At 42.2% G+C, this 16636-nt stretch overlaps 1 protein-coding gene across 1 annotated transcript; it reads right to left on the reverse strand.

Moving 5' to 3' along the window:
* LOC119743250 (DNA mismatch repair protein Mlh3-like) lies at positions 1 to 16266 on the reverse strand. Its single transcript, XM_038219653.1, has 11 exons — positions 16181 to 16266; positions 14814 to 15028; positions 12967 to 13197; positions 7269 to 11331; positions 6264 to 6485; positions 4922 to 5094; positions 4297 to 4438; positions 3158 to 3468; positions 2324 to 2426; positions 590 to 747; positions 1 to 184 (listed from the first exon to the last, which is right to left on the reverse strand). The coding sequence occupies exons 2-11, from the start codon at positions 14970 to 14972 to the stop codon at positions 116 to 118; spliced, it is 5631 nt and encodes a 1876-aa protein (XP_038075581.1). The 5' UTR covers positions 14973 to 15028; positions 16181 to 16266; the 3' UTR covers positions 1 to 115.
* Positions 16267 to 16636: the final 370 nt, after the last annotated feature.

Consider the following 16636-nt stretch of genomic DNA (forward strand, 5'->3'; position numbering starts at 1 on the left):
AAAAACCTCATTCAAAAATCATATTTATCCAATCAAACAACCCTTCCTTGACAGAAACCCAAAAGCACATCCCATCTGCATACATCATAGCAGCCTTCAGCAATCGCGAATGAATCTATGAGCCTTTCTTCATCTTTTCCAGCTTACCATGTAGATGCCATAATCTAGGTTTGTGTTCATCAACCTATAAAACATTAAAAAACATATAAACAAAATACACCAATGGAGAGTATTATTCTACAATATGTATGAGTTCTACCAATCTGAGCAGAAAAATTACAAAAGGCGTATACATTGCAATACACACTTATCAATTTTGTGTATTATAATGCAGTGTTTAAGCATTTACACAGCACAGTTATCGATATATATCAATGAGTGGTAAGACATCTGCACTAGAAAGCAGGAGGTCATGGGTTCGAGTCCCACCCGAGTGATTTTTCCAACTTTCGCTCGGGAGTTAACACACTGAGTATACAGTGTTTATACGTCGGTGAAGGGCAAAACCTACAATTGATATATCAATGACTTATTAATCCTGAACATGTATAATTAGTTACTTAGTGTAACTTAGTGTAGATTCACTTACCTTATCGTAAACTGTGGACGCCAGAAGTTTCAAGTCAAACAGGGGTATTACGGATGGCCTCCCATGGGCACACTGGAATGGCAATTGACATTGAGAAAGCTGGCCAATCAGAGACAAGCACTGACGATGACTCAGTGGGTCACCAAACTTGATTGCACCTGCAACAAAAAAATAATAATTCATGATCAAGAAAACTAGAAAAACTGATGAGTATTTATGACATTCAAATATCTTTCACTGTGACAAACATGTATCTCACCAACAGATCTCTCTCTTGATTGTCCAAGAGCAGTGGCGCATTTGGGGGGGGGGGGGGGGCAAGGAGCTATGGACTCACAAAAGAGGGCGCGTCTTTACCTCTTTTGAGAGCTCCGTGGACGGGCCACACAGCGTGCGCGTACTGTATTGTGCTGGTTCGCGCGAAGTACACACGACTTCCTGAATGTGCAAAAGCTATAGCCACCGCTTCTTCGCGTGAGCGTCAGGCGTCGTCGGCGCACGAATACGTTCGAATTCAACTTGCGATGTCTCCGAGATTAGTCCCCGCCTTCAATAACTTTGGATGCATTCGAAATACGCAGCGGATGGATCGGGAACCAGTCTAGGTTACCCCCAACTTTTCATTTTCTGGCCGTTGATGGGGTACTTGTGCACGGATCCCATAGGTCACATAGAGTTTCCACTCATTTGAATAAAGGATATGCTGTGGTGTCATTTTTTTCTCTATCAGACTAGCTGTCTGTACCCACAAGAACAATGTAGACAAAATAACACCGTCAATTCTGGTTGTTTGCGTGGTGAGGAAGTTTTCTTTCTGCGCCACCCTGACATGTAGTGCTCAAAAGCGATCAACCACGGCTGACATTATTTAACTCTTATACCACCTACCTAATTAACACGAAAACGGTTCCAGTGGTTAGAATACTGCATTACACATAATTGATCAAGGGTTTTTTGTCTGAACAAAAAAAATTTGAAATTGAATGGTATCTTTATCCATTATTCATAAATACCTCAGACAGTTTACGCATTCCTATTGGTCGAGAGCCCGTCACGTGGCCGGTATTAAACGGATGATAAAGACATGGCTAGCTGGTCTTAAACACTTTTCCAGTGTCACAATAAAATGTGGACTCCTAAAAATCCAGTGCCTCTATCTTTTCATTGGTTGAACGTTCACAATCCTCACGTAGGCATGCGCAACACTACCAGGGAGTTAGAATTTTATAGTTCAAAATTCAAAACGCAACGCGCCAGGTGCGTTCTGCGCGACATCGCGTAGAACATGATACGCGCGCGTCAATCTCCATAAAAGGGTTGTTTTCATCTTACTCGCCAGTTGAACACTCCATTATTTTGCAGGAGGGATGTTTCAAAAAGCATAAAGTGAATTTGTTGAACAAAATCGGGATGTTTTGAACGAATTATATGATTTTTTTTTACCGAAAAGGTATTTATGAATGGGAATAAATATGTACTCCGTCGGTATTTATCACTCTGTTTAAGACCACTTAGAGTCTGGGTGCTGATAATTACCCTCGCCTCCGGCTCGGGTAATTATCAGCACCCAGACTCTAAGTGGTATTAAACAGAGTGATAAAAACCTCCGGAGCACACATTTATTCCCTTATCAAAAAAGCTGCCTTGCCATTGGCCATGGCATCCAGTATCTGGGAACTTTCTTGTACTGTCATAAATGCTCAATAACTTGGCTTAGACTTGAGAAGAGCTTACCGTGGCAAGCTTGAGAGTTCAGAATCCTTGTGAGCGTCTTTGGGAGGACAGCACTTGCCCCTGCTGTTCTCTGCAATTCATGAAGATGTTCCTCCAGTAAAGCCTACAAAACAAGGAAGATGCTCAATTTGCTGGGCTCTAGTTTTCTTGTAAACTTGGTATCCCTGGGTTTTATAATTAGCATCCAGGACAAGACTGACTGGGCCCAATGTCATGGCTCTACAAACAAAGAATTCTCACTTAAAAATCAGTCGCATTAATGTGGCAAACCTTGACTATTTTTGAAAAAATCTACTGCACAACATGGAAAACTAAATAAGGGGAGTTTCAGCTAAAAAGTAAAAAAGCTCTGCTAAAAACTGATACAGAAAACAAAAGCCGTCGGTAGCATCTGCTACAAATCCATTTTGATGACGTCAAGGTACGGCTCCACAATCAAACGACTGTTTTGTGTCGTACTTCTACACGCGCATATAGTGAATGCATTCCACACATTTCGATTTATGATTCGCTCGTGAATTGAAACAATTAAGGTCTAGTGTCTGACGGCGCGTCTAGTTTTGAAGATTTAACAAAGGAGGAAAGAGAGGCACAGTTTTTTACAAAGATCTTCTCCCTGGCAGTATTAATCTATCGTGGTAGAATCGCGTCAACGCAGCTTGTGAAATATTGTCCAATTACATGATATACAAATGGACGCGGAACGCGCAAAATCTGAGACAAACAAAACTTAACGTATAAAACTCCATAGGGTTGTCTAAGGGGCGTGGCTAACTCGCAAACGGCGATAGGTCAATTGTCGGAAAGCTTGAGAATTCATTGTTCCCATCTGACCTGGACTAGTGATACTGCAACAGGTTGCCTACTCCTGCTGAGTTCTGCTACTTCTCTTTCCACCAGACAGGAAGGCAGCCTGGTGATCTCCACACGACCGCCGGTCTCGTGAGATTCGTCATCGTTGTCAACGATGCGGTAAGAGACGCCCAGTCTCTCTAACTTGTCGCTGAAGGACTGAAGCAAGCGCAGCTCCTTGTCAGTCAAGTGGAGTGCAACCGGAGGTACGACAGACGAGGATTTCACCTGTGACTGCTCAGCAGTGTCACTTCCACAATCTTCATCGTCAGTTGTTGGAACATAAGTGACATCTTGAAAATGGATATCAAAGACACGATGCTTGCATCATTGATAACATGTGACCTGCTCCCACAATAACCAGGACAAATATAGGTTTAGGTATTTTGAAGTTCCTGAGGTTTTCAGCTTCAAAATGATATATGATTTTCGTAAGTACCGTGACCCTATCACCCTTGGGAGAAGGATTAAGTGATAAAGGCCTGACGACCCACTTATGAGATACACAGACATACTGAAATGCTTTGTGAATAAATATTACACACATTTTTCCCCTACTAAATCGACAAAAAAAAAACACACACACACTTAACTGCTTGATGGATTATATTCATGTTTTGGGAGGTTGGAAATTTATAGTTACTGATTCAGAAAACCTCAAAATCTCACAAATGTTAAGTTCCACCACAGAATGACATCAAATGCAACTTCTGCAACTTTGTCTCGGTAATGTAGGAGCAGGTCTCATCAAATTCTTGTACACTTATGTTGAATGGCACATTCATGCACAGCGCACACTTTAAGGTCAGTAATTGAGCCTGAACATGCCTATAAACTGAACAAGTGATGCTTAAGTGAAGACCCTGCGGGCTTGTGAACAAAAAAAACCCCAAATGAATCATGGGTACTTGGGAACATGTGTAGCCATTGAAGTTAGCTACTACTCATGGAAAGTACTCTTACTTTTACTCGTACTCGCGTACTCATACATTTTTTGATACTTATATTTTTACTCGTACTCAATCTCAAAACAAAGTACTCATACTCATGGTAATGTAACCATGGAGGTGGTACTTGTGCACGGAGTCCGTACCACAAAGATGTCAAGGTTATATATCTACCTGATACTAGTTGTTCAAGACGTACTCTTTCATGTGCAGCATGCTGATCAATCATCAACAGCAGGTTGGCTTCAGATGCTTTGTTGTTCTCATCGCTGCTCACCATGCAAGCAATAAACTTATTGTCCACTTGACCAAGCACCTGTAGACATAACGAATACTTCATGTCAAATAATGCCTTAAGGAAACTGACCAGGTTCGCTTCTTATCAGTATTAGCTTAACTTTTTTGGTGCAGAGGGTGGTCACAAGTGACTGCCCGAGAAATATTATAATCTGTGCCAGCCTCGACTCCATGGACTGCGTGCGTGTTCCTGTACTAACCCCTGGCCGTGTACAATACAAAAAACGATGCTGATTGACTATTGAGAGCATACTGCGTAATTGTTTCGAAAGCTGCGAGCCCTATATGCGCTCGAGCATTATCTCCTGTACGTCACGTCACGTACAAACTTTTTTTTTTAATACTGCGCGACACCTGTACGATATGGAGTCTGGAAGCCTCATTTTTCACCAAAGTTGATCTCCAAAGTTATTCTTGAAGCGAGTACTATTCTCTGATAGTAAAAATATGAAGGAAAGGTTCAAAACTGGTTATTCATATCTTATCCATTGAAAAAATTCACCTTTATTCTCTGGAACATCGCTTTGGTGAACTTGCAAGGGTTAACTGTGTTCTGTGTTCTGATGCAGTTACGCAGCATGTGTGAGGACTTGGCATCCAAGATGTCTGCTTCCAGTGATGGAAACATTGGGTTTGTCCAGTTGACTAACAGTTGATCCGTTGAGCTGTCACCAACTGTACAAAAAAAGAGAAAAGATGTTATAAATCAGCGAGTGCTAATGCCAAATTTAAGAAGCAACTGAATGATATATATAGTATCTACATGTAAGAATCAATCAATTTTGTGAGAATTAATGAATCAATGTATGGTGCTTTTCAGGGCCATACATGCGCGAAATTTAAAAAATGGCTCTCGTAATGGCCGATGGCACAAAAAGGCCCCAACTTTTTTTTAAAAGGGCACTTGTTCAGAAAAAAAGGGGACTTGTCAACAAAAGAAGGGCACTCTTTACAAGTATTGGGGGGTAAGCGCTGGTGAAAAAAAGGGCATTTGAATGGAAAAGGGCAGTCTTAACAAAATATTGGGGGGTAAATACCCGCCATACCCCCCCCCCCCCTTCCGCTGGCTAAGCCCATGAAGTGGATTACAGACGTCACTACTGGGGAGGGGAGGTGGGTTTTGGAAGTGCCACACCCCCATTAATCCTGTCAGCAAAATCACATCTGTCAGCAAATTTGCCGTTATGAAGAGCGCCACTTATTGTTCGATAGCGTCCAGGAGAACGATCCAATATTTAGATGGCTTCACCCCCCCCCCCCCCCCCCCCATTTATTGTTTGCAGCTGCTGAGTGACTCAAAACAATGTTTGGCTACCTTCCATCTTGAAGGATCTCAGTGTCGGCAATTTTGTTGTCCCCCCCCCCCCTCAACCATGTAAATTGGTCTGACGACACCCCTAAATTGGATGACTATACTGCCACCAAAATAACTGCAACAAGGAAAACCGCAAAAGTAGCAGTGGTAAAGGTCCTTCAGACATACAAAATATGTATTTCATTAAACTGTTCAAATTTCAGAAAGTTCTTGGACAAATTTTTCTATTACATTTTTGAGTTTTACATGTAAGAGGCAAAGAAGTTGATCCTTGGGCCTTTCAAACATCATGATGCTCACCGAGTGCGTTCGTGAATTTGGCTGCACAAGCAATATTCAATACAAACACAATCTCAATTTAATCCATCAGCACCTTTAGTACATGTATATTGTATATTGTATAACATTGTATTTATTCACTGAAGAATTAATAAAGACATACCGGTAGAGTGCTAAGGCGGTTTCGGGTGCTACAGTGACTAATAGGCAGGCTTGTTTCAGGCGCTACAGTGACCAAAGGGTTAAGTACCTGTTTGCTTGCTGAGATCATCTCCTCTCCACTTGGAGGCAATTTCATCTCCTTGTTGGTCAATGTGATCATCTACCATGTCAATGAGTGCAGAATGGGAGGAGGGGGACAGATTGTGATATGTGGCTGGCCTTGAAGGAACACCATACATGCCTGCTGACACACTCAAGAATGGTTGGGCACACAGTGAATGGGACCGATGTAGGTGGGACCGTTTCCTTCCTGCAAGACACAGCCAGAGATAGTAAGATCAATGTAAAATGAGTCAAATAAAAGGCATGTAAATGAGAACACTTAATCATTAAGAAGTTCAATTTGCTCAATATGGCACCCACTGGCTTGAATGTATGATGCATTATTTTAATTCCACGTGAGGAGAGTTTTCTAGAGGTTCTGTGGTCATGACTTGACAATGACTTTACAAACTTTACAGTCCTGTCAAATTTACCAACTGGCGTGACCATGAATTGGATGGATTTTTGAGTAAAGATGGATATGCAGTGAGGAGAGGTAACCTAGCTTTTGATGTTTGCAATTGTACTTGCTCTCCGAAAACTAATTTGTTTCTTTTGACAATATTTACATTTGTATGTTTTGTTTCAACGAAAAGACTACTTTATTCTGAATTTTGAAATCTATAACCCTCTAAAATGGGCTTTTATTTTGCGCACTCATGAACCCGCCCTGCGAGAGCCGAACTGTTGTCAGCCAGTCAATTATTCAAATTTTGTGAAGAATAATTCAATAACCAAATGGCGGTGGCTTTTTTTTTCATTTGATGTTTCGTTCAAAACTGAATAAGTTTTATATTGCTCAGATTGGCAATTGAACAAAACAAAATCTATTTTTCGAGGGGAAATTTGAAAATGGCACAAAAATAGCCGGAAAATAACATCTTTGTACATGTATATTTTATGTCTGTGTGCTGGGACCCATGGCAGCAGGCAGATTAAGTTGAAATGATATAAATATACTGTAATATCAAGTATTCACATGCAAACTCACCAGTAGGAATAATGAGAGCAGATGGGTGATTATCAGCATCAGTTCCATCCTCTTGTGACATGCCATCTTCGGAGGACCCAAGTCTCTCGGTATGAGGCATCTCCAATCTGCAGTTACCAGTTGTCAAGTCGACATATACCTCCGTCCTCAACTTGGCATTAAAGTGACTAGTCCACATTTTACCAAAAGTATCTGTGAAAACTGCCGGGCAAGAAGTGGCATTATCTTTATCTGAAGGTTCTTCGTTTTGATTGGGATCATTCAAGTTCATGTTTTTTCCATCAGACGGAGTTTGCGTGCTTCTTTGTTGAGTTTCAACAAGTTCAGTGTCGTACACTTCGGAACATTCGTTGGCACTAACAGAATTTTTGTCATGATAGTTCAGCACTTGCACACTTCCATGGATGCAGCAGGTGGAATTTGCTTCAAAGTCACATGGGTTTGAAAGATTTTTACGAAGGATGGTAGCTGGAGTACTGGTATCATCGTCTGATTGTAAATATTCTGGTGCAGCTTTGTCAGCATATGTCATCAACCATTCAACATTGTCATCAATAGGGCATTGGTAGCTTCCTGTTTCAGTAAATTCTGAAATGGCAGACTCTTTTTGAGGGATCACACATCTTGCAAGGGAGTGTCTTGGATTGAGAAAGTCTTCTTCTGCTACCTCAAGATTGTCGGAATCCAACCATCCGGCAGGCATCAGCAAACTCTCGCTGCTTGTATCCTGAGAGTTCAGCGGAATCTCCTGGCAAGAGTTACAGTCGGAGATATTCTCTAACGCTGATCCTGAATGTGTCTGTGCACAAGATGGAAACAACTGTAAGGGAAAGAAAACATTCTTTTCTTCATGAAGACTTCTCCAACCATCTTCAGACTGCTGGACTTCCTGGTGATCATCACTCCTTTCAAAGACTAATTTCTCTTGTGAAGACGCTGTCTCTTGTACCTGCATAGGACTTGCATGAGACTTCTCATCAATGTCTGCTGATGTGCACGACTGTATATTCCCTACTTGTGAATTTGTTTTGGATTTGATCTGACTTGAGTCACGGGTGTCTGCGTCAGCAGGTTCAGCCAGTTGCTTATCCCCCTCCTTCCAGACTGGAGGATCTCTAAGACATCTAGGAACAACCTGTAGAAACAACTCAACATCAGTAGAAACCTTTCTCTCAGATACTGGTTTATTGGTTGAAGCATCTGCATGCAACATGAAACCATCCGATGTCATAAATCTTTTTATCGGTGGTTCCTGTGTTTTTTGTTGTTCACAAATTCTGCCCTCCTGGTCTGTGTTGTTCATTATGCCCTTTGGTAGTTCTGCAACACTTTGGGCCGAAGTTGCTGGCACTGATATTTGCTTCAGTCTCTTCAAATTTGGTCGCAGGGGAATATTGATGTGTTTTGTACCTTTCCTTTCCTTCTCCTCATGTGTTGATTCACTAGTTGCAATACATGCCTGGTCTTTTGGAATCAGGTGCACAGCTCCTTTACTCTCAACTACAACTGGGCTTTCAAATTTGTCAGGGGCACATCTTGTGTGACTGTCACATTTTGGCTTTTTGGTACAACAAGCCAACGGTGCTGTCTCCGAATTCTCCCCAATGTCCAAATTTGAATTTCGTTTCAAGGCCACTCCAAGGTCCGTGACTCTACATGTATGTATAGCAGCAGTTGTGTCTGCCACATCCTTTTCACGCATTAGCAATCCTTGAGTAAATCTTCTCTTCAGCAGAATTGGAGAAGCAGTGGTAAAGCGTGCAGACTGATTTTGCGACCCAACACTTTTTGGGTCAAACTCGCAGTTGTCCATTTCTTCTTCATCGCGAAGCAAATCAGAGACACGGTGTCCACTTGACCTACTGGAGAAAGCTTTTACTTGAATTGACTTCTTAAAAGTCTGGAAAGAACTTGTAGGCCTCCCTAGGTACTTGGAGTACATTGATGAAGAGGTGCCGGTGTTATCACTCTGTTCTCCGTTTGCAACGGCTGGCTTGAGAGCAATAAAATGTTGCGCTGGTTCGACTTCAGCAATCTTATGACACGCTTTCTCCAAGTATAACTGTGATTCTTTCCTTCCGCCGTCAACAGATACAGAGCTTGCTGATTCCGAGGACAGGCCAATTTCATCTTTTCCAAATAAAAGAGATGAGTTTGACACACAAGTCTCACTTTCCGAATCTAAACCTGAAGCATCAGAACTTGATGTAGGACTTGTTCCGTGCTGCCGCATGAATCTTCCATTACCACCCGCCAACTTGTTTGGTTTCTTCGTCTTTGGTGTAATGAACTGACTATCGCATTCCTCATTATCATCTTGTTCTTGGTCTATGCTTGGTGTGCTTGAATTACTCAGTGGACTACTCCAGTTTAAGCAATTCTCTTGGGAATTACTTTCTCCTACTCTTCTAATTTTATTTTGTGGAGGCGTATTCTTTTTGTTCAACTCAGATGCTGGGTGCACCATTTCATTCCCTCCAAGATGAGATATGAGGAAAGTTTTATCTGAAGGAGCATCATGTACTTTACCTAACTGTAAACACGTCCTGCCAGTCTTACAACTTGCCTTACTTAGGTCTGCAGTGCTGAGCTGGCTTGCAGGGTCTCGTATGTCATATCCGATGCAGAGCACTGCTTGATCCATAGATGAGTTGTCTTTGCTTTCTGATGAGTGTTGTGAGTCAGACACGTGTCCTGTTTCTTCAGACTCTGATGCCAGCTTTACTGGCTCAACATTTAGTTCCGAGGGCACTGCGACACAAAAATTGTCACTGATGGAAATTGGCTGTTTGGCTTCGGCGCTATTTTCACTGAGCAAACCATCTAGCCGAGTGCTACTTTCCAAGTGTTTGAAGCATGTATTAGTCATAGTACTTGATGGCAAAATAGGATGTTGTCTGGCAAAGCCTGTCATTTCTCCACTTCCTGAGGGCTCGTTTATTTCAGAATGTTCAACAACGCCACTATCACATGCTGACATTTCTTTCACTTGTGAGGGAAGTTTGTCCTTGGCTACATCAGCTTCAGTGCTGATTTTGTAAGGCATCTCTAGCTTCGTTGATTTTTCCTCTACTTCTGATACCAAGGTCTCCACGTTTTCACAACCGTCGCAGCTTGAGCTATCTTTGGAGGGAATGTTTGTACTGACCGTTTCACAGGTCAGTTTGCACTGCGTCCTCCGGACAGTCAGGGACTTCAAGGTATTGCTGCAGGACGAGGCACTTATACCTTTCCCGTATTTGTGGGACAGGGATCCGCGAACACCCCATTCACTTGCTTCACAAGTGTCAGAATCTGCATCTTGGTCTTGACTGGAGGAGTCATCACCGAGCACCGCGTCACACTTGTCACCGGGACTGTTCCGGTCCCTTTGCTTGTCTATTCTCATCGTCAGGTTTTCTCTCGTCAGAAATTGGTGGACAAGTTGCTCGATGCAATTCAGTATCCCGTGCCAGTCTTTGAACTCCACCAGAGATTTAGATGGCTCCAGGCAGACGTCGTACTCCGAGCGAGGACACTTGATGTTCAACACAAAGATGCCGTACTGATCAGTTGCATTACACGGACTATCAGTGACATCGGTCAGAGGCTTCTCCGCAGACTCACTCATAGGCCTGCAGTGAGCAATTAGGGACTTTCTCAGAAGATGATTGAGGGCTTTGTGCAGTTTTGTACGCAGAACTAAGCGACTGTTGACATACACAAACTGCAAGTCCTTGTTAGGGTGGCCCTCCACACCCATATACCCACACACAGTGAATTTCCCATGCTGGTAAGTTACCTCCTTCAGACATCTGGCCTTGGGGTCGCCAAAGAGGAATCGGAAGGTGTTTAGCACAGACGACGTTTTGAATGTTTGTATTGACTTGGCTCCCGTGCTATCGTTCCGTAGCGAGAAGGACACATGGGGATGTATCAGAGCCAGACCTTCCAGGCGCTGACAGACCCTCTCGTAGTCCAGACTATCGGACACCATCCTTCTCCTGACGGGCAAATTGTAGAACACACTGTGAGCTGTGACTGTGGTTCCCACGCTTGGCCTCTTCCTTGATATCTCAAACACCTGAAAGTCAAATCAAGTTAAGAAATGATAAATCTGCCATTAATTTTTTATCTTTTAAATGTGTACAGCGCCTAAGAGCATATTATGGATCCGGGCGCTATATAAGTGTTAATTATTATTATTAAAGTTGCATTCCCTGTGCTATTTTCAAGTTTCATCCGGAAAATTAGATTCCTTTTCTAAATTGCTATTTTGTTCAAGCAATGCAAAAGATACTCACTTTTGAATGAGACATCGACCAAAAAAAAATCGGGCACTGTTTAGTTATTGAATTATTACTTTACAATTTCAACTTGATTGACCGAAAATATCTGATGGGAGGGGGGGGGGCATTTTTTAAGAAAACCAAATTCCTAGAACTTTCCCAATTTCCCTAAGAAATTACAAAAATTCCATGAGCAATATTTTCACTTTAATAAGGTTGCTGGGAAGTCAAGAGGTGGTGCAGCACGGCCAATTGTTATTGTGTGGAGAAATGTGTGTAAATATTCATAAATATTCAAAAACCACCATCGCCAGCCAGTCATTGGACACAACTTGGAAAAATGGCACAAGATGCACATACTTCCAAAGTGGCGAAAACCTTTCCCTTCTGCGTCACTGTAAAATTGCCTGAGTTTCCCCTGTCTGGGAAAATGGAAACTCATTTTCAAGGTTATCCTTGATTTCCAGAGTGACTTGGAAACCTGTTCTTCCATGCCAAATCTCTTAAATTCAGAAAAGTGAGTTGACTGACAAAGTTTGATGGCCTCTTTATTTCAAATTCTCGGTTGAGTCAGTGTACTTTCTTTTTTTTAAATCAAGTCCAAATGAATAGTTCAAATCTGCAATCATGGGTATGCCACAAACTTTTCCTTTGAAAGGGCTCTGAAAGCCATATTATATTTCTCAAACACACAGACTAGGTAGCGCATGTATCTTGATCAGGGGTTAGGATATCGGATAAAAATAGCTGGAAACAGCTGGAAAAGGTGTAACAAAGCTGAACTTTGGAAATCTCCTATACTTTTGTACACAGCACGTGAGGGGAAAAAAAAGCTGAAATCCAAAACAAAAAAAGCTGAAATCAGCTTTAAAGCTGAGATTTTAAAAAATCACAAAAAAATACACAAATATTACTGAAAATTCTTGAGGCAGGGTTGTGTTTTTCATCAGGGGGCCCAAATCTGGGAAAAATGTTTGAAGTTATAAAATACAAGTTGTCAAAATCCAAATCCAAGTGGGTTTTGTTTTCACCAGACATATCTGGACCTTAACAGCAAGAAACTAATAGAGACTGCTGACGGCTTGTCATCCATAAAGGCCAGATAGCGATTCACCACCCTACTGAACCTGGCAAGATTTCTGATAGTGGGTATGTGGGCAGGAAGAGAGTTCCATATGCGGGCCGTAGATGGTAAAAAGGGCCTTTGATGGCTGACTCGGTTCGATCTTGGTACCTCCACTGCCAGGTTGTGTGGTCGGACAGACTGCTGTAGCCTTGGATCTGGTACATGTATATACCTGTTTGGCATCAGCTGGCACAGGAGTTCTGGAGCCTCCTGACATGCCTGATAAAAAATACCAAACATCCAGGTGATATGACCCAGGAAAAGGCTGGGTGCAGATTGAGATTCATAAGCACTTTCAACACACCTCAGATTTGCCGTCTTTAAACAGCTTGGTCAAGGTGACATCGGAGCCCTCTGCTCTGCTGACTATTTCCAGCACTCTGGAGATGTGGCTGATGCTAGCTAGGGCCTCCCCTCTGTAGCCAAAGCTATCCAGGTTGTCTAGGTCCGCCAGCTGACTGCACTTGCTGGTGGCATAACGATGACCGACTAGCTCAAAATCATCTCTGGTTAAACCTCTTCCATTGTCGACAACCTGTACATGCAAAGACATCAGTCTCTTTTAAAAGTATTCATAAGATGGAATTTGTGTCGGGGTGATGTAAATTCAAGACTGGGATTTTGCCCTTCACCGACATATTTTATATACACTGTATGCTCAGCGTTGCCACCGAGCACTATATCTGATTCGACCCAGCCAGCTGACCTCGGTAAGCTTGGTAGTGGAATGGTAAGATGTCTGCGCCAGTAAGCAGCAGGTCATGGGTTCGAGTCCCACCCGAGTGATTTTTTTCTCACAATCACTTGGGGACAACACTGAGTATACATTTTTTATACAATGCGTCAGTGAAGGGCAAAATCGAAATATTGAACTCTTTTAAAGGGATCAAGGCTAAATGGTACAAATCTTGTAGTGTTGGTGTACTCGTACATACTTGCACTCACACTCAAATATCAAAATACTCAGACTCAAATTCAGAGAAGCTAAGTACTTGGACTCAATATTGTGCTCCATCATCAATTGCATGTAATCGATTATAAGAACTCGGGTAAAAATTGAGTAACTTAGTTTTGAATTAAAAAATCTCCTCACTCAGTTGCCACTCATGACTCTGGATTTTAATTGTTTTCATCGGAGTACTTCATCAAGTACTCGTACTCAGAGATGCAAGTGCTCGTACTTCGGACCCCGGAGGTCCAAGCACTCGGACTCGGCTTCACAAAACTTGTACTTAAAGGTCCAATTACTTGGACTCGGGTACCTGTGCTCGTTCTCAAGGGGGTCAAAGTACTTGGATGGGAGCAGTACTCGATAGGCTTTAGCTCAGTACTTGGCAGTACTTGGTACTCAGATAAAAGTACTCGACTACAACACAGGTATTTTGTGACTGGGTCCCAGATAACGAGTCTTGAAGGGTGCATACTTATGTTCGCCAATACCTATGTTCCCAAACCTAACCCTAACCATAATCCTAAGGATTTGGGGGAACATAGGTATTGGGGAACATCAGGTAGGCCTAGACCCCGTATTGAATGTGCTTTTTTTTTTCGAGTTTCACCACTCAGATTTCTAGGGTCAAGAGGTGTGTTTTTTCTCCCCGCTATGGTATGCATGCATACAGTGTAAACTGGCTCATAATGAAACCCGCATTTTTAAAGGTATAGTCCATCATTTGTAATATGTGCATTTTGTTCGTTTGAAGCAACAATAGTGCTCAAAATGCTAAAGATGGTTGCTGAACAGATAACCTGATGAAGTTTCAGCTCAGCTTCAGCCGTACATTTTGAGATAAACAGCATTCTAGGATCTTGATTTCAAATCAAAAGTTGCTGAATCATGTTTTTGAATTGGGCCTGAATTCAGCGTCCAAGACACGTCTTAAGACGCACCGTTGGAAAGGCCTTCTTTCGTTGATTTCTTCAAAATGACAGCTTGCCAGAGAGAATAATTTCACAGGGAGTTTAGTCCCCTTACTATCTTTCAACCAAGTATGTTTGTCAACAATAATTACGTCAGTTACTTTTTGGATAGTTGCATATGATGGACTATAGCTTTAAATGATGCCCTTATAGATGCAAAATCCTGTTCTTGCTCTTTTGTGTGAATACGCCCTCGTGATGAAGTGGGGGGAAAATTGGTCTTTAGCGAACCTGTATCCTGCAGTTAGGAATGTCAACTCTGACAGCAATACACGTTGCCTCTGCATCTACACCATTCAGCACCAACTCCTCCACGCACTGTGCGATGCTTGGGGCGGCTACGCCAGAGCGAAGACAAGCTCTCACTTCTGGTGGCAGTAAGTGTATCATCGTGAGGCTGTGGTCTCATTGTGTGGTCTGAAAGATCTCAGCGGCTTTGACTATCCCTGGATTCAAAAGGAAGAGATCTTGCTGAATTATGAAAGTGACAGTCAGAAAGTATAAGGCCCATCACGTGGGTGGCCCTAAACTAGAAAAATTTTGCTTACTGTTACAAACAACTGTTAAGCACTCTTTCATGGCGTGGATGTGCTAACTGTTACGCAGGCATGGAGTTTTCTTTTGTTACGCCACAAGCATACTTTTGTGTACTTTTGACTGCTTACAGTCTCCATGAAATAGGCGAAGGCGAAGGCTGTGTTAGCAAAAAATTGTGCGCTTAGCAGCACCGTCAAATTGAGCCCAGTGTTTAAAACCCCGTCCTCCAACTCCAAGCCACGTTTCATGACATTGAATACCGCCATGGATACCCCTAGAAATCTGGGGCTCCGCGCAAGCGCTTGTGCAGAGCTGACCCCAGAGTTCTAGGGGTAAGGGAAAGAATGTTGCAACCTGACGCTACTTTCGATACAGAAAAAAGACAATTTTTTGCTTATCTTGTACCTTAGAAAGTATACTTTCATGTGAGAACTGTAAGGAATACATGTATGTTGACAAAGTCTTTAAGAGAGATTTGTAGGCGAATGTGTGGCCAACTTAGTGAATTTTTACATGTCACTGCATGTTGAAGCCCTCAACCGACACGTGACATGTACAAATTCACCAAGTTGGCCACACATTCGCCTCTCTTAAAGACTTTATCAATATCAACATTACAGTTCTCACATGAAAGTACAAGATAAACAAAAAAATTGTCTTTTTTCTGTTTCGAAAGTAGCGTCAGGTTGCAACATTTTTCTCGGGGTAAATTTAATGCGCCTATAAAATGCCCCCCCCCCCCACCCTGCCCAATGTCCGATGTCGGGATTTAGTCATTATTTTCAAGTCCCAGGGTTGGGATTTTGGTCACTCAAAAACTTGTTAACATTGGCATACTGCATGTATTGCACATGCTACAGAAAGGCAATCACTAGACTGCGCCCCATTATACAGATGAGTAATTGAGGTTTGTGCACAGGGTGACAAGTGATGGCCAGATAATGAGATATTATGGGAATCTTTCCGAAGTAGTGTCTGGATACTACTTTCTGTCCACGTAAGTTTTACTCAATACAAGAATAATGAATACCGCCGATTACCGGTTATGTTACTTCTTTTACCATGTTAACCGCAGGCAACTGCAGCTCTTGTTAATTTTTAAAAGTTGTTTATCGATATTGTTAATGTTCGTGTCAAACAGCTAGCTACCTAGCTGACGTTGATAAATTTATATAGCGCGCCACCGCGCGGCGCTATTATGATCTTTATTGGATAGCGCATCCAGGATACACGCTGAAGTTCTTGGAACGCCATCTTGAAAGGCCCTGGGTGTTCAAAAAAATAAAGGACAAGTTTCTATCTTGGTTCTGTTTTCAACGTCATCATGGTTCACTCTTCAAACATCTTGGTTGACCTTTTGTCCCCCATCTGCAGCACGTTCAGTAACTAAAAACATTATTTGTATTTTGTTCATTTTTTGGTTTGAAGCAACAAAATATGGGCGGCCAAAAGGGCAAAAAATTAATAAATGCTAAAAGGACAAACAACAAACAATTAAAAAAAAAACCGCAAGACAA

The sequence above is a fragment of the Patiria miniata genome, unplaced genomic scaffold, assembly GCF_015706575.1.
Source record: "Patiria miniata isolate m_02_andy unplaced genomic scaffold, ASM1570657v1 HiC_scaffold_6, whole genome shotgun sequence".
NCBI lineage: Eukaryota > Metazoa > Echinodermata > Asteroidea > Valvatida > Asterinidae > Patiria > Patiria miniata.